The 17,333-nt window shown below is 43.2% G+C and overlaps 1 protein-coding gene across 1 annotated transcript in view; it reads right to left on the minus strand.

The window, feature by feature from the left end:
- LOC308286809 (tyrosine-protein kinase SYK-like) overlaps window positions 1-7,736 on the minus strand; it is a gene marked incomplete at both ends in the record, with an annotated part of 47,012 nt that extends 39,276 nt beyond the window's left edge. The window contains 2 exons of the mRNA XM_080727933.1: window positions 2,262-2,451; window positions 7,537-7,736. Of these exons, the coding sequence (XP_080584059.1) occupies window positions 2,262-2,451; window positions 7,537-7,736 (390 nt within the window). The remainder of the gene's footprint in view (window positions 1-2,261; window positions 2,452-7,536) is intronic.
- Between the last annotated feature and the right edge of the window lie 9,597 nt (window positions 7,737-17,333).

Consider the following 17,333-nt stretch of genomic DNA (forward strand, 5'->3'; position numbering starts at 1 on the left):
TTTAAAGGCTCTACATTTAGCCAAAGGATGTGGCTTGTTGTGCACAGGGCAGTATCGAGCAGGATCACTGTCTATCTTCTCAGTCTCTGCTGCACCTGTGTGATCTGCGTCAGCAGTTGCACAAACATCCGTCTTATGCAGAGACACAGCAAACTTGAATCCACCTTGTCTTGGTGGCGTTCTCTCGCTTTTGTTGTAAGGCTGGCTGCTGGTTGACAGGACGAAGCTTGGGTCATTTCTGGCCTTAGCCTGGCCATAGATAAAGTCAACAAAGAATGAGAAGGGCGGAAAGATTACTTCTTGTTCTTCCTTGTAGCGAGAACCGGTGCTGAGCCATTTTTCCTGTAGGCCTGGAGGCAACTTCTCTACTACTGGCTTTATCCCGCGAGGCGTATCAAGATAGCTGAGGCCGGGAAGATGTCCTTCGTTCTTAGCTGCCAGCACCTCCAAGAGAAGATCACTGAGTTCTCTCAGTTTGACATTGTCTCTAGCAGACAGACGTGGGAAGTTATCCAGTCTTTTAAACAGAGCATTTTCTACTATTTCAGGTGTAGCATAGCATTCTTGAAGTCTCTGCCAAGACAACTGGAGGGCAGCTTTGGGATTGGTGACATATACAGAACGGATCCTTTTAACATGCTCTGATGACTCTTTACCGAGCCACTTTACTAGGAGGTCCAATTCTTCGCTATAAGTGAGGTCTAAGCCCTGTGTTGCATTGAGGAATGAGGACTCCCATGCTCTATAACTTTCTGGTGTATCATCAAATTTTGAGAGACCAGTAGTCACTAGCTCCCTACGTGCGAGGAATTTTGCAAAATCTTCCATTTGTAGGGGGTTGGCTTCTTGCGAAGAACGATCAATGTGATCAAAGTACTGTCGAGGAGTATAATAATTTTTAGGAGGAGACCGATCATATTTTCGAGGGCTAGGGTCATCATATTGTGTGTGTGGGTTAACTGATGGCCCTGGGATAAACGTGCGATCCAATGCTTGAGCACGCTCATAAATTGAGGGTTTGAAAATGTGTGTGGGGCTTTTCTTCATGTACCCGGCTGGAATCTGTGGGGTGGGATTTTTATCATGAGGATTTAACATTTCCTTGTGCAGTGGCAAAGCAAAATCTTGAGCACGGAGCTGTGTTTGATGTTGCACATAGTCCGCTGTTCTTTGTTTGACCACTTGTGATGGGATTTTACTTTTTACACTTGGTGCATCATCATCCACCCAACCTGCCGCTTCCTCTAACACCTCAGCTTTTGTTTTAGCAGCTGCCGCTTCCCCTTCAATTTCCAAAACCTCCAAATCTGCCTCGAGTGTAGCTTTATTTGCATCTAGTGTAGCCTTTTCCAGTAGTCGGGGATCCACATGCCCAAAAGCTCAAGGAATAGGGTTGAACCTGTGATTTTCTGCCGCACTTTTTATTTCTGTTTTATCTATTAGTTTGGTCATTAAGGTCCACAGAATGAGAGGCCTGCTCTGCCGGAAACATTGCGAAAAAAAGTTACGGCCATTTGTATATTCACTGTCCCATTGACACTAGAAATATTTAAAAAAGAAAATAAATCTGCTTTAAGTAGCATGAGGGGTCAAACTAGGGGTTCTTCATCATTCTGAATCCATTGCAAGCATTTGTTTTGCATGAAAAACATTCCTTGGGCAAAATATTGGCCCCCAAACACTGTGAAAACACTGTGAAAAGTGATGAGTCATCACTTTTTTTCCACTTTTCACAGTTTTGGATGTGCTTGTCAGCTTGTTGTGTAATGGAGTCTACTGAGTTACTGAGCTTCTTCTTCCCAGCATGCACTGCTAAACCACTACTGACATGTCAGAATAAGAGTCTAACCTTAGCATTTCAAAATAAAAGCACCTCATTGGATTACTACAAAATAAACACACAAGCAATGTAAACTTAAGTTTCTAACATGAACATAAACATGAACTCAAACTGAGGGCAGAATAGGGGAACACACATAACGGTTGCGTCATAACAGCCGCACCCATTATTTTCAGTGGACATTTATATATGTATATAAATATATATATATATATATTACAGTTAGATTGGGTAACTCAGTTAGATCGTGGTAAGAGCACTCGTTTTGTCGTTCACCACACACCCCAACACCACCTGGATCAATTCACTTTGATAGTCTCTTATCAGCACACCTGTGTAATTCTGCATAATCACCATGATATGGCGACAACAGCCATTCACTCATTCAACATAAATACACACACACATATACAGTATATACCTTATAGTAGTCCTGCTCCTCCGTCAGGACCTTGGACATGCCAAAGTCACTGATCTTGGCATAGTGCTGGGTGACCAGCAGCACGTTGCGGGCTGCCAGGTCTCTGTGCAAAAAGTTGTGTTCCTCCAGGTACTTCATGCCCATGGACACCTGGTGCACCAGCTCTGTGATGTTCTTCACTGTGAGATGTCTGGTTAGAGAACAATGATTATTATTACACCAGCTCTGTGATGTTCTTCACTGTGAGATGTCTGGTTAGAGAACAATGATTAATATTACACCAGCTCTGTGATGTTCTTCACTGTGAGATGTCTGGTTAGAGAACAATGATTAATGTAAAGTTCTTGAATGAATCCCCACAGCAGTTCTTTAACTCCAAACAGTATTTATTTTAACTTCTTTACTTGGTAACATGAGAGCAATCATAACGTGTCCTTCACTCGCAATGTCAACATCAGATCTGAATCTACATCCGGGGCACTGCTTCAAGTGTGTTACTACTACTAGTATATTCCAGTGCCAAGCGCCCCCTTGTGGAACAAATATAATATTGTCAGACCATGAACATTACAACCCTCTTCTCCTTAGAGATTTTTTTCTTTTAAACAGCTGTTCACAATTCAACAAAACATTCAGTTCACAGAAAATTCAATTCACAGTTCAACGCTTCTTTTTTTTTTTTTTTTTTTTTAACAGCTATTGGAAATACACACAAGGAACATAGTCCATTCACATTATTCAAACTCAGACAGGTATGACGGGGGCCCCCTGTTGGCTCTGACCGGGTACCTACGGACAGGTGACTGTGGCTGAGGTGCGTTAGGGCCCAAGGGCTCTGGGGCCAGGGGCTCCGGGTTTGGCATTTCACACCAGTTCATGACATCTTGTCCATCATCCACAGTCTTTGAGTCACACAGAGAGTGATCTTTGACCACCAGTATTGGTTTGAAGTGGGATGAGTTTCGGGTGATGATATGATCGTTATTTTTAGCTGTCACCATCGAACCCTTGATAGCAATGACCTTGTAAGGTCGGGGATTGTAAGGAGGGCATAGTTTGCCTTGAGCCTTTTGACGGCATAGGACCGTGTCACCCACTTTCAGAGCCAACGGAGCAGCATGACGTGTCTTGTCAGCGTGGAGTTTCATCCTGTTCTTTGCCACCGCATCTTCTCGACGCAGCATTGCATCCGTGTGAGAGAGACGGGGAACAGGAGATTCAGGTAGCTTGATTCTGAGGGGCCTGCCAAACAGTACATCAGCGGGAGCCATGCCAGTCGAACAGTGAGGTGTGGCACGGTAGTTGCGGAGGAATGTGTACAGAGTCTGTTTCCATGGAAGGCCCTCAACATGAGCAGCACGTATAGTCTTTTCAAGGGTACGCATGAAGCGTTCGGCTTCTGCGTTGGCCTGAGGCCACAGCGGTGTTATCTTCCGATGTCTGAAACCCAGGTATGCCGCGAAATCAGCAAATTCAGAGCCTTGGAAAGGAGGGCCATTGTCTGTTTTTACCTGAAGGGGTATACCCAGCGTAGAGAAAATTTTGTCAAGTTTGGGAACCGTGGCTCTAGCCGACGTGGACTGTAGGATCTCCACTTCTGGATACCTGGAGTATTCATCAATTACAACTAAAAGATAATCACCAGAGGGGAATGGACCACAGAAATCCACACCAACCTTTTCCCAGGGTGATGACGGCAGCTCAGACATGCAGAGAGGTTCCTGTGTGTGAGTGGGCACAACAGCCTGACAGGGCAGACAGCTAGCTATCATGGTTTCTACTTGTCTGTCAATGCCAGGGAACCAGACTTTTTCCCTGATCAATTTCTTGGTTTTGACCACGCCTTGGTGGCCTTCATGGGCAAGTGATATTGCCTTGATCTGTAGAGAATGGGGAACGGCAATCCTTGTGCCTCGTAACACCGTGTCATCTGTGGCAGTTACAGTCAGTTCATCCTTGATTCTTTTGTATGACAACAGTGCAGCAACATCAACCCCATCAGGAAAATCTTGGTTTTCTGACAGTGAACGCCATGCGTTTGTTTTAATGAGTCGAATGACCTCACATAGAGTGGGGTCAGTTTTAGTTGCATTCTGGATTTCGGCCAGTGTCATCGCTTTGGGAACGGCGGTCGTAGCGATGAAGTGTACATATTCTTCCGCTTGCCGTTCATCTCCTGAAGCACCTTGCAAGAGTGCGATAGGGTGCCGTGACATGTAATCTGCTGGGTTGTCTTTACCAGCTCTGTAGCGTTCAGAGAGCTTCACGTTCAGTCTGTGAATATTTTTGTTCAATGGGAGACAGTGCTCTACTTGCATAGCTTAACACTCTGGCTGGTTCATTTGGGCCATCCCTTTGGGCTAATACAGCTCCAAGGCCCACTGGACTTGCATCGACTACCAGTTCAGTTAGTTTCTGTGAGTCAAAGTAGGTCATCACAGCATCAGTTGTCAAACTGCGTTTCATCTCATCAAGAGACCTCTGGTGTTCTTCTGTCCAACTCCAACGAGCATTCTTTTTTGTAAGTTCCCTCAGCGGTTGAGTTATTGTGGCAAAATCTTTAATGAAACGGGCGCTGTAATTGGCCATGCCAATTAGACTGCGAACTTCACTGGCATTGTTTGGGGAAGCTGCGTCGTGTAAGGCCTGAACCTTCTTAGGGTCTGGAGAGAATCCTCCATCTGAGAATGTGTATCCAAAGAAATCCAGCGTTGTTTGTGCATAAGAGCATTTAGCCTTGTTGAGGGTCAGGTTCTTCTCCTTTAACCTCTTGAATGTCGCCCTCAGAGCTTGATCATGATCAGCCTTTGTCCTGCCAAACACCAAGATGTCATCACTGAGGTTGATAACACCCGGGATGCCATCCAGGGCTTGTTGAATGGCATTTTGAAATACCTCAGCAGCCGATGAGACCCCAAAGCTCAGTCTCTTGTAACGTCGTAGTCCTACATGAGTGGAGAATGTTGTGATGTAACGTGAGGATGGCTCTAATTCTAGCTGATGATACCCACAATTTAAATCCAGCTTTGAGAAGAATTTGGCTCCATTGAGTGATTGTATCACATCATCCACGGTAGGTGTGAGATGTCTTTCTCTTTCAATGGCCCGGTTTGGTAATCGCATGTCCACGCAGATACGCACTGCTTCTGGGTCTTTTGGCTTTGGAACAGGGACAATTGGAGAAACCCATGGAGTGGGGCCATCCACTCTTTCAATGATATCAAGGTCTTCTAGGCGCTCTAATTCCGCCTCGAGTCGCCTCCTTACGTGAAACGGTACTCTCCTGTGAGGTTGTGTGACTGGAGGGACATTTCTCTTTATGTGCAATTTCACTTGCAAGTCCTTCAATTTGCCCACTCCATGAAACAAGTCAGCATATTCAGTGAGTAGGTCATTCACTGTTGTGACTTCTGGCTGGTTTTCAGTCATTGTGGGCTGCACTGGCAGTCTTGGGGACGTGTGGAGTGTGTTGGCAACCGTGATTAATCCCAGTTGAATGGCAGTATCATATCCAAGTAGACTACCATTGCTGCCTTGTAGTACATGGAATGTTGCATTTGTGAAACGTTGCTTGGATTCCACCAGTGAGGTGAATTTTCCCATGGCAGGCAGCGGTGTGTGTGAGCCATAAGGAAAAATGGGAACTGTGGATTTTGTGAGTAGGGGCTTGTACTTCAATTTCTGATAAGTCATTTCATCAATGATGTTTACAGATGCCCCTGTATCAAGCATGACTTGTATGTCGCAGTCACTGACCTTTATCTGTGCATGTGGGAGATTTGCTCTTGGACGAGAAATTGTGTAAAGATACTCCTCAGAAGGCACTGTGTCCTCCTGTTCGCCTGTCGCTTGGGACGTTGTACCACCATCTCCACTGGTGTGAACATAATGCACTTCATGTCGACCTCTGATGCCTCCCTGTGGCCGTTTAGAGCGACAACATTTTGCAAAATGTCCTTGCTTTCCACAGGAATTACACATTTTCCCTCGTGCTGGGCACGGAATGCCATCACGATGGGGAAATGTGCCAGAGCAGTTGTAACATTTTTTCTTTAGAGCTCCCCGCTCCACATCCACAGCCATAACATCTTCTCTTGTATGTTCTTTAATTGCACTGTGTTGTGGTTGTTCCATTCCAGATGCTTGTATCTCAACAAGTGCCATGGTTCTTCCTAATAACAGTAGCTCTGGCAATGTCATCTCTGGTTTCTGTAGTGCTTGACGTCGTAGTTTATTGCATGTACATGTTTGAATGATCATAGTTTTGATCTCCCTTTCAACATCATGAAAGTCACATGTTGCTGCCAGTTGCCTCAGCCTTGTGTGATATGAGTCAAGTGATTCTCCTGCAAGTTGTTTAGCTTGTCTGAATTTGTAAGTCTCATAGGTAATGTTGATTTTAGGGGAGAAATACTCACTTAGTTTTTCTGTTGCCTTTTTGTAGTCCTTTGCTTCCCCAGTGTCAGTGAGTGTATCAAAGATGTCCTGCACACCTTCCCCAGCATAGTGCAAAAGCATAGCACGTTTCCTTGTATCATCCTTTACATCCAAAGCAATGATAAAGTTCTCAAACCTCTGTAGCCACTTCTTCCAACGGACAGAAGAGTTCTGATCATCAGCAACATCAAAAGCAGGGAATGACGGTAATGCAGCAGCCATGGTGTTGTCTTCGTTTTTTTTTTTTTTTTTTTAAGTTTTATTTTGTCTCACTTTTCGTTGTTGTTGTTGTTTTAAATCCTCGTCGCCAGTGTAAAGTTCTTGAATGAATCCCCACAGCAGTTCTTTAACTCCAAACAGTATTTATTTTAACTTCTTTACTTGGTAACATGAGAGCAATCATAACGTGTCCTTCACTCGCAATGTCAACATCAGATCTGAATCTACATCCGGGGCACTGCTTCAAGTGTGTTACTACTACTAGTATATTCCAGTGCCAAGCGCCCCCTTGTGGAACAAATATAATATTGTCAGACCATGAACATTACAATTAATATTACACCAGGTCTGCTACTCAAAGTGACAACTGGCCAATCACAGTGTGTCTTTTCTGGGACTTATTCATTCAATTCAAAGGAACTTTATCGGAATGTTTACATTGCCAAAGCAAGCGTTGCTGATATTGCGCGGCTCAGCTGTCGTCCCCCCCCCCCAGAGACGAGCAGGCGTCTACCTTTCTATGTCTATGCACTGCAGGTCTGCCAGCTCCATGATGAGCATGAGGCTCTACTCTACTGTATATGAGACAGCCAGACAGCTAGGGGGCAGTAACACTCACATGTTCTTCCGCAGGAACTTATTGAGCGAGCCCAGGTCTGCCAGCTCCATGATGAGCATGAGGCTCTCGGCCTCGCAGATGCCCATCATCCTGAGGATGTAGGGGTTGTCCAGCCGCCGCATCAAGTCCACCTCGCGCAGCATGTCCTTGCGCATCACGAGGTCGTCACTGTTCTTCAGGATCTTCACCGCTACCGTCATCTCCCTCCTACGAACAAGCAGGAGTGATTGATTTAGACAGCAAATACATTTGATTTAATTTGAGTCATAGTCTTTTGAATAACATGTCATTTAAAACGTTTAGTTTTAGTCAACTAAAATCTAGAGTTGAAAATTTTATTTTTGCAAGCATTGATGGTGATTTGACACAACATGTTGCGCTGCAACACATTGTGAGCTTGAAGATTGGCTATTTTCAGAGTGCAACTGGATCTCTTCTCCACTAGTCCCTCCCTAACATTTTAGTCCGAGTTTTATTTTCTGACAACATTTACACTATATTTAGTCTTTAGTTTTAATTGACATGTAAATGTCTAAGGAAACATTTATAGCAGAGTTTTTAGTTGCACCAGAACTGCCATATACACTCTCAATAAAGTCTGAAATCATATAATATTTAGTCTACCAAAACTAGAATAAAACAAAAACATTTCAGATGACTAAAATGCGACTAAAAAACTAAGTGAACATTTGTAACTCAAATATTTTCTTATGGGGTCCCTCATACATAATATTTTGAGATGGGTCAGCGGTCAAATACATATAATTCTATAATTGACATTAAAAGGTTTGAGAACCACTGATGATAGAAACATGCATTTTTCAAAAACCTTAGAAGAATTTAGAAGACATTTATAGAATCGGGTAAAAAATAGTGAGTGTTAACAATTAAAAAAAAAAAAAAAAAGATCTATAAGCTTGCAGTGCAGCAGTCGGTGCTGCGCTGTATGCTTGTATATCTGCTATTTTTTAATAGATAAAGCATGAAATAATGGTTTAAGTCACAATGTGTAACAATGTGTTGCATACTTCCTCGTCTTGTAGATTCCTCTCATCACGGTTCCAAAGTTCCCAGAGCCCAGCTCTTCCTGCAGGATGATCTGGTGGCGCTCCACCTTGGCACTCCTCAGCTCGCCAGGGTCTTCGTAGGGGCTCTCGTACTCCGGCAAAGCGTCCCCGGTTCCAAAGGTCCCAGAGCCCAGCTCTCCATCCTCCAGGGGGGTGATCTGGTGGCGCTCAACCTGGGCACTCCTCAGCTCGCCAGGGCCTTCGTAGGGGTCCTCGTCCTCGTACCCCTCTGAGTCTGTGTCCATGATAGATAGATTAGGCCAATTAGGCTCAGTGTTTCAAATCTGCATTTTTGTCGTCTGTCTGTCCGTCACACCTCGCGTCACACTTTTGCCCTACTCATATCTCCATGCCAAATTCTCCTTCTACATCACTGCCACCCAGGTGTGGAATTCCCTGACTACCTCCCTTAAAACAAGTAGCTCGCTGGCATCCTTCAAAACTGCCCTGAAAGCTCACCTTTCAGGAGGCCAGAGAAAGGAGGTAGTTATCACTTCTCCCATAGACAGGCCAGAAGTGAGCCCCCCCCCTTACCTAGCCCCACCCCCTTGTTACCCCGATCCTGTACATAAAGTGTTTTTATAACTGCAATATTAAGTGTTTTTTTTTTTTGCTTGCTATTTATTATGTCCATGAATTAAATACAGAGGGCTTTCAACGTAAAAAATACTGTAAAGTCTTATTTGAGATGTTCCTTTTAGGCAGAGTGTACTTGTACTGTACTACATTTCAATTGTATTGACCGTACTTGTACTGTTCTCCATTTTTGTCTACTAAAATAATCAACCAATCAATCAAAAGTGGTTCTCCACCTGTGGGTCCCCACATGATTATGTTGGGTGGTCCCCCAGATGACAATGAAGTGATTCTTTTTTTAGGAATTTAAGTTAAAGGACCACTCCGCACTAAATAACATAATGCTAATTTTCCTACTTATATTGATCCCAAATGACTGTCCATGGGGTCTATGAGGCAGAAATGCTCCTGTAGTCCAGTTTCCCCAGCAGCCCTCATAGCTTGGTGGTTGGGTCCCCTTTCTGTATCGTGCTGCCTCTGTTACACTTATTTCCTGTTATATTAATCTGGGTAAAATGTCACGCATTGGGAAGTAAAGGGGGACACTTTATTGTGAAGGACAACAGGAAGAGAAGACAAATGTTATGGCTTCTATCTTCACAGACAAATAGACAATATGTTGATTACGTGTAGTGAGAAGTGTAGAGATGGTTGCAGTTGAGCCGTTCATATTCAAAACCTTTTGTATCAATTAAAATACACCACGGACACTTTCAAACGAGAAAGGCAGCGATGCACAAGCAAGCAAGGCATTAATCATGATGGTGGACTTTGGACAATTACACCAGCGAGGAAACTATAATGATATTATCATCGGATACTTTCTGGAAGTGGAACAATTACGCTGTGAGTATTATTGCCTGAACAAGTCAGCTTAGGACTTCTCTTCTCTATCCCAGCTCAAAGCCTGTATCAACAGAATGTGGTGCGCGTGTGTGTGTGTGTGTGTGTGTGTGTGTGTGTATGTGCACGCGCGATTGCGCCATCACCCTGCGTAATTTGGTTGCATAACATCTGTTGCATTGCATGCCTAAAACTGTATAGGCTACTACTATTGTGTATGTCAGATAGTGGCCTGTAACTGTTTTGGGTCGCTGTATTGAATATATGGCATAAAGGCAGAGTCACTGTCAGACACAGCCGGTGGAGGAGGCGGCGGCGGGAGCCGGATCATTGTGGCACGCTTACCGGCCCGGTGTTCGCTTGTTCCGCTAGTGGCGGGCGGGATTGGTCAGAAATCAAGCGGGAGCGGGCGGTATAGGGATTAAGACCTCTACCCTAGCCTTAGAGTGGAGCTCAAAGTGCTTTTACGCTATTTGTTGCAGTCAAAAGTTATTTATTTTTTCATTAATGTTTTACTAGTTAAGTGTGCCTGCCATGCAATGGCAAAACACTTATTGTAATCCACCATACTTAAGTAAGTCAGTCAGTCAGTCAAGTCGCCACAGATTTCGGAACGTAATAACTGCCGCACAATTTATGCCACCCCCGCAATATATACATCAAAATGTGTGGCTCGGCCTGGAATGGTGTGCTATTACTTTTCTTTCCGATCCATGTTACCATGGCGACGTAATTAGCAAAAAACGTCGCCCCAAAAACCCCATTGACTTTGAATGACTTTGAACTCAGAATAGCCAAAAGGGACAATCTGTAATTGCTTAAGCCCCGCCCCCTCTGGATTCCTATTGGCTGGGCTCTAAACAGACATAACTCCAGTTCACAGCATGGTACAGTCTTGAAACTTGGAGTCTGGACTTAAGTGGCAAATAGGGATGTATTACTTAAGCCCTAACCACTCTTAAGCCCCGCTCCTATCTTCCTATTGGCTGAGCTTTAAACATCCATAACTCCAGTTTGTAGCATTGTACTGTCTTATAATTTGGTGTGTGCACTTACACGGCCAATAGGAATGAAGTGTAATTGCTTAAGCCCCGCTCCCTCTGCCTTCTCATTGGCTGGGCTTTAAACAGCCATAACTCCACTTCCCACAGGCTACTGGTCTCAAACTCGGTGGGTGGTCCCACAGTCCCAACGGCTAACCGCTAATGCTAACTGCTACTTCCGCTAATGCTAAAGCTAAAAATGTTAATGCTAATGTTAAAAATGCTAATACTAACAAATGCTAATGTTAAAAAAGCAAATGTTAAAATACTGATGCTAATGTTAAAGTTGTACCATGTAACTTTTTTTATAAAACAAATCTTAAAATTGTCCTAACTGTTAAATCGCTAAAGTTTTAGAACACCCACTCCGTGAATTTCAGCCTGTAAAGCCTTCTCTATATATGTAAACTGCGATCCTTGCCGGGGACCGGATCTCGCGCCAAAATTGCGTCATCACACTACCGGCCAATCACAGCGAGGGTTATACAACTGCCGGCCAATCACAGCGCATCTTGAAGTGGGGTCGCTATGGCAGCCATATTTGTTGTCGCCCGTTTGTACAATCCCTTCTCTAGGTAATTTCGCCTACCAGGCAGGGTGAAGGAGTCCGTATCTCTGGAATTACTGAACGCACAGGAACAAGGGACCCCTCAAAAGATAGATCTCAGCGAGGTGGAGGCAGACGCGGGGGTCTGAAGGTACGAAAAACGGCCGAAAGACGCGGACGCGACCGCAGTTTGCTATAGGGCTAATGACCACTAGTTGGGCATCTTACACAGTATAGCTTTAACAATTGCTAATGCTAACAAATGCTAATATGCTAATGCTAAAAATGTTAATGCTAATGTTAACAATTGCTAATGCTAATGCTAGATAATGCTAAAAATGCTAATGCTAAAATGCTAATGCTAAACATGATAATGATAATATAAAAAATGTGAAAGCTAATGCTAATAAAAATGATAATGCTAAAAATGATAATGTTAAAACTAATTGAGTGTAGAGGTGAAAGAGCAGACCATACAGAGCCTAGGGTCAAACATACTGAGAGTTTTAAATATCTGGTAAATGCACTGATCACAGCTGTCAAATAAATTCTGTTTGGCTGATTGGAGACTCTCTCTCTTTGCGGGATAAAAAAGTATTATGTAAAGGATAATGAATGGCTCCTCGGTGAATGACGATATAACAGACCGATGGCCTGATAACTCCCCGAGGCGCCAGTGAATGGCTCACCAAGGAGTCATTATCCCGCTTATTACCCGGCTACTAAATAAAATTAATAATTTGACTCAAAACTAAAAACAAAACAAAGTATTTCCTTGTTTACAGACGGCTGGAAGTGTTCCACAAGTGTTGCACTGGGCATCCCCCTAGCGCGACACGGTCGCCTTGGAAAACAAGGAAGTGCTGATTAGATAGAATCCATTTTCTGATACTACGTCGTCTATTTCTCGCTTACAATATTTTTTAAAACATTCTTGAGAGCAATGTTTAGTTCTAAATGTCCCTGTGTGTTTGTTTACATGGCTGACATATTGTATACAGCACAAGATTCACGCAGTGCATCTTGACTGCAGGAGGTGCTCTGAGTCTTTGATTAGGCAGCGGTCTGTTATAGAGCGGAGCGGTCTGTTATCCAGAAATAACCAGTGTTGGGTAACGCGCATAATATAACGCATTACTGTAATATATTATCGAAATGCGGTAATGACTAATATAACGCATTACTGACAGAAAATCGGTAATATATTATTATAATGATAACTTCATTACTGTGTTACTTTCCGCATTACCAACCAGGGTCCCGTCGTCCCGTTTTAAGCCAATATGGTAGTGATTTTTGTCGTGCGACCCAGGTTATACCTCCTGTGCCTTCAGCCTTCCTCTCAAGTTCTGTGGCTGCTGCTGCCCCGCACAGAACGGCACAGATGATGCGCAGGGACGTGCAGAGAATGTTAGAGAGGCAGGGGGCTGACATGTTAGAGAGGCAGGGGCTGAGGCAGGGGCGTTTTGGTGGACAATTCTCTTGAATGCAGCCTTCAGTTATGGTATGGAAAGAGGGCATTTGCATTTATTATACCATAGTAAAGAAATGCATTCATGATCTGAAGAGGGCCCTTTTTACAGACGGATAAAAGGGCAGGGGCTCAAGCCCCCTTTGATGTCTATGTGTGTACATGCCTGAGCCACGCACTGTCGGGTGGATTGGAGTGCCTGGAAACCATTGCGTACAGCGAGTCAGCGCGCCCAGGTGTTTAGAATGATTATTACCCTAGTAAGCTACTAAATTCCACAACATTTCAACAACTGAAGGGAAAACACACGCTAAAATGTATGCATTTCTGAAAACTATCAAATGCCTGGTTTATATCTCCCACCCATGAACTGTAGCGCTGTGTTGGTGGATGTTTTCTCCGACGCACGGGCTGTCAGATAAAACATGCCCAAAACAAGAGCTATCACTCCCATGAAGTAACGTCAGAAACACAGAACACCCCAGCAGCACGCAGCAGTGTCACACAAAGCATCTCCTTATATGGAAGTATTGTCAAATCTGATAAATCCGATCATTTTCGTTGTGTATAGCAACTGGGTGTCAATGTATAGGGATACTGGACATCTGGGCAGCTTGATGTAAAATGTGCTCTTTTGACCAAAATATTAAGAAATAGTACATTTTCTACAAGATGGAATTTGTTTAAGTCAGATAAATAAACACACTACATTTAATAATTGAAACAATTGGCCTATATAGTATTACTGTACACTACAGTAGGCCTATAGGCTGCAATATAATGACATTATTTATTGATAGGCAAATTTGTAAAAAAAGAAATTATATATGTAATTGTTCAATTTAAACATTTTGGTAAAAGTAACGTTAAAGTAATAAGTAATATATTACATATTACTCTAGTGCAGACCGTAATATGTAACGAAAAATATGACTTTAATAAGGTAATATGAAGGTAATAAGTAATCAGATTACCAAAAAAAAGTAACGCTACCCAACACTGGATATAACAGACCGCTGATTTCAGCAACTGACCAATCAGAATCAAGCATTCAAACAAGCCGGGTAATAAAAAGTAATATATAATATATTATTCTTGATTCCAAGTAATAAGTAATATAATATTATTACTTTTTCCACAGAATAATAAGTAAAAAGTAATGATTACTCTCCTAAGTAAATATTGCCCAACACTGGTTGTGTACAATGCAATATAAATGCATGAGGTGAGGCTTGAACACAATAGTGACTCAAGCCTTTCAGACAATGATTTAATAATACAAACCCATAGTACAAACATGGGGAAATTCTCCTTTTACAACACAGCCACTGAAGTGTGGAACTCTTTGACCATTTCCCTTAAAACGAGTAACTCGCTGGCCTCCTTTAAGGCGGCCCTGAAAATTCATTTTTCAGGAGGTCAGAGGCGTAGGTAGCCTACTTTTTTCCCTGAAGACAGGAAAAAAGTGTATTTTGTTTGTATTTTTTTTGCCTCCTGCCCGAACATATATGTGAATTATTTATATTTATCAAATGCAACGAACATTGCCATGTTCTGTAAATTGAGTGCCAAGGACTTCCAATGGAATCAAGACTGTAAAAGGACTTATTGTAAAAGGACTTATTGGGATGTTCCTATTGGACAGAATGCTTTTAGCCCTACCAGTGCTGTGCTACATGTTTTAAATGTGTCCACTGTACATGTGTGTAAATTCATTGTGCCAATAAAATAATCAATCAAAAGACTTGGCCACTCGCTAACCCTAACCCTAATCTACTTCAAAGTAACAGACACATAAACGGTTAACGGGTAAATCTCTCTGGGTGTTCAGAATAATGTTGGTGTTGTGGTTTATACGTCACCTTCACGTCGTCCTCTGACAGGATGAGGCGTCTGTTTGCCGTGTTTGGATCCAGTGACAGAGGAGAATAATCTGAGGAAAAAACACATGATATAATATCAAAACTAATGAAACACTTTCTACCTGATGACTATTCTGGACATGTAATAAACGCCAACATTTTCATGCATAAAAAAAAGAAATGTATTATTAAAAGGTTAAACTTCTTCAATTAGGGACATTAGTCAATTCTAATTAAGTGTGCCTGCCATGCAACGCAATGGCAAAACACTTATTGTAATCTGCCATACTTAATTAAGTGTGCCTGCCATGCAACGCAATGGCAAAACACTTATTGTAATCCGCCATACTTAAATAAGTGTGCCTGCCATGCAATGCAATGGCAAAACACTTATTGTAATCCGCCATACTTAAGTCAGTAAGTAAGTCAGTAATGTTCTTGCAAATTTCTGCACGTAATAACTGCTGCACAATTTACACCACCCATGCAATATATACATCAAAACGTGCGGCTCGGTCGGGAATAGGTTGCTATTACTTTTCTTTCCGATCCGTGTTACCATGGCGACATAATTCGCAAAAAACGACGCCCAAAAACCCCATTGACTTAAAATGGGGGAAATATCGGCACGTAAGATTTACGCCACCCCCGCAATATATACATCAAAATGTGCGGCTCGGCCGGGAATGGTGTGCTATTACTTTTCTTTCCGATCCGCGTTACCATGGCAACGTAATTCGTAAAAAACTACGCGCAAAAACCACCATTGACTTTGAATGGGGGACTCCGAAAAAAAACCAGAAACTTTTGCGCCACATAACTCTGCCATACTTTCGCCTAGCAACGTGATTTAAACTTTAAAATGCACACACAACTTTGGTATTTTTCCGGCCAATAGGGATGAGCTGTAATTGATTAAGCCCCGCCCCCTCTGTAACAGGAAGTGCCCTTCGCCAAACAGGAAGTGCCTCTACATCTCATGAACCATTTGTCGTACAGATGCGTGGATGGCATCAAATGACTTGATTAAGAGTCCTTTAACCTTAATTGGGGCCTATTTCGCCAAACAGGAAGTGCGCCTCACCAAACAGGAAGTGACCCTTTACCTTGTGAACCGTTTGTCGTACAGACGCGCGGGTTGCGTCAAATGACAAGATTAAGAGTCCTTAACCTTAATTGGGGCCTATTTCGCCAAACAGGAAGTGCCCCTCACCAAACAGGAAGTGACCCTTGATCTCGTGAACCGTTTGTCGTACAGACGCGCGGGTTGTGTCAAATGACAAGATTAAGAGTCCTTAACCTTAATTGGGGCCTATTTCGCCAAACAGGAAGCGCCCCTCACCAAACAGGAAGTGACCCTTTATCTCGTGAACCGTTTGTCGTACATACGCGTGGGTGGCGTCAAATGACTTGATTAAGAGTCCTTAACCTTAATTGGGGCCTTTTTCGCCACAAACAGGAAGTGAACCTATATCTCGTGAATTTTTTGTCGTTCAGACGCGTGGGTGGCATCAAATGACTTGATTAAGAGTCCTAAACCTTAATTGGGGCCTATTTCGCCAAACAGGAAGTGTCCCTCACCAAACAGGAAGTGACCCTTTATCTCGTGAACCGTTTGTCGTACAGACGCGTGGGTGGAGCCATATGACTTGATTAAGAGTCCCTAACCTTAATTGTGGCCTATTTCGCGAAACAGGAACTGCCCCTCTCCATACAGGAAGTGACCGTTTATCTTGTGAACCGTGTGTCGTACATGTGGGTGGTGTCATATGAAGAACCATAATGTTAAAGCTTACGCAAAAAATGCTAATGTTAAAAAATGTAACGCTAATGCTAACACCAACCCCTACACAAGGTTGCACAGACTTAGCGAGCTGCAGGCACACTTAAAATTTCTTAGAAATGTTCTTTTCTAGTTAATTAAATAATTATTTAGTTTCGCCACAAATTTCTGCACGTAATAACTGCCGCACAATTTACGCCACCCACGCAATATATACATCAAAACGTGCGGCTCGGCCGGGAATAGGTTGCTATTACTTTTCTTTCCGATCCGCGTTACCATGGCGACGTAATTCGCAAAAAACGACGCCCAAAAACCCCATTGACTTAGAATGGGGGAAATTTCGGCACGTAAAAACTGCCGCAAGATTTACGCCACCCCCGCAATATATACATCAAAATGTGCGGCTCGGCCGGGAATGATGTGCTATTACTTTTCTTTCCGATCCGCGTTACCATGGCAACGTAATTCGTAAAAAACTACACTCAAAAACCCCCATTGACTTTGAATGGGGGACTCCGAAAAAAACCCAGACACTTTGGCGCCGCATAACTGCCATACTTTTGCCTAGCAACGTGATTTCGTTTTTCCGGCCAACAGGGATG

This window comes from Nannobrachium achirus, assembly GCF_963921795.1.
Source record: "Nannobrachium achirus genome assembly, chromosome: 6".
In the NCBI taxonomy this organism is placed as follows: Eukaryota; Metazoa; Chordata; class Actinopteri; order Myctophiformes; family Myctophidae; genus Nannobrachium; species Nannobrachium achirus.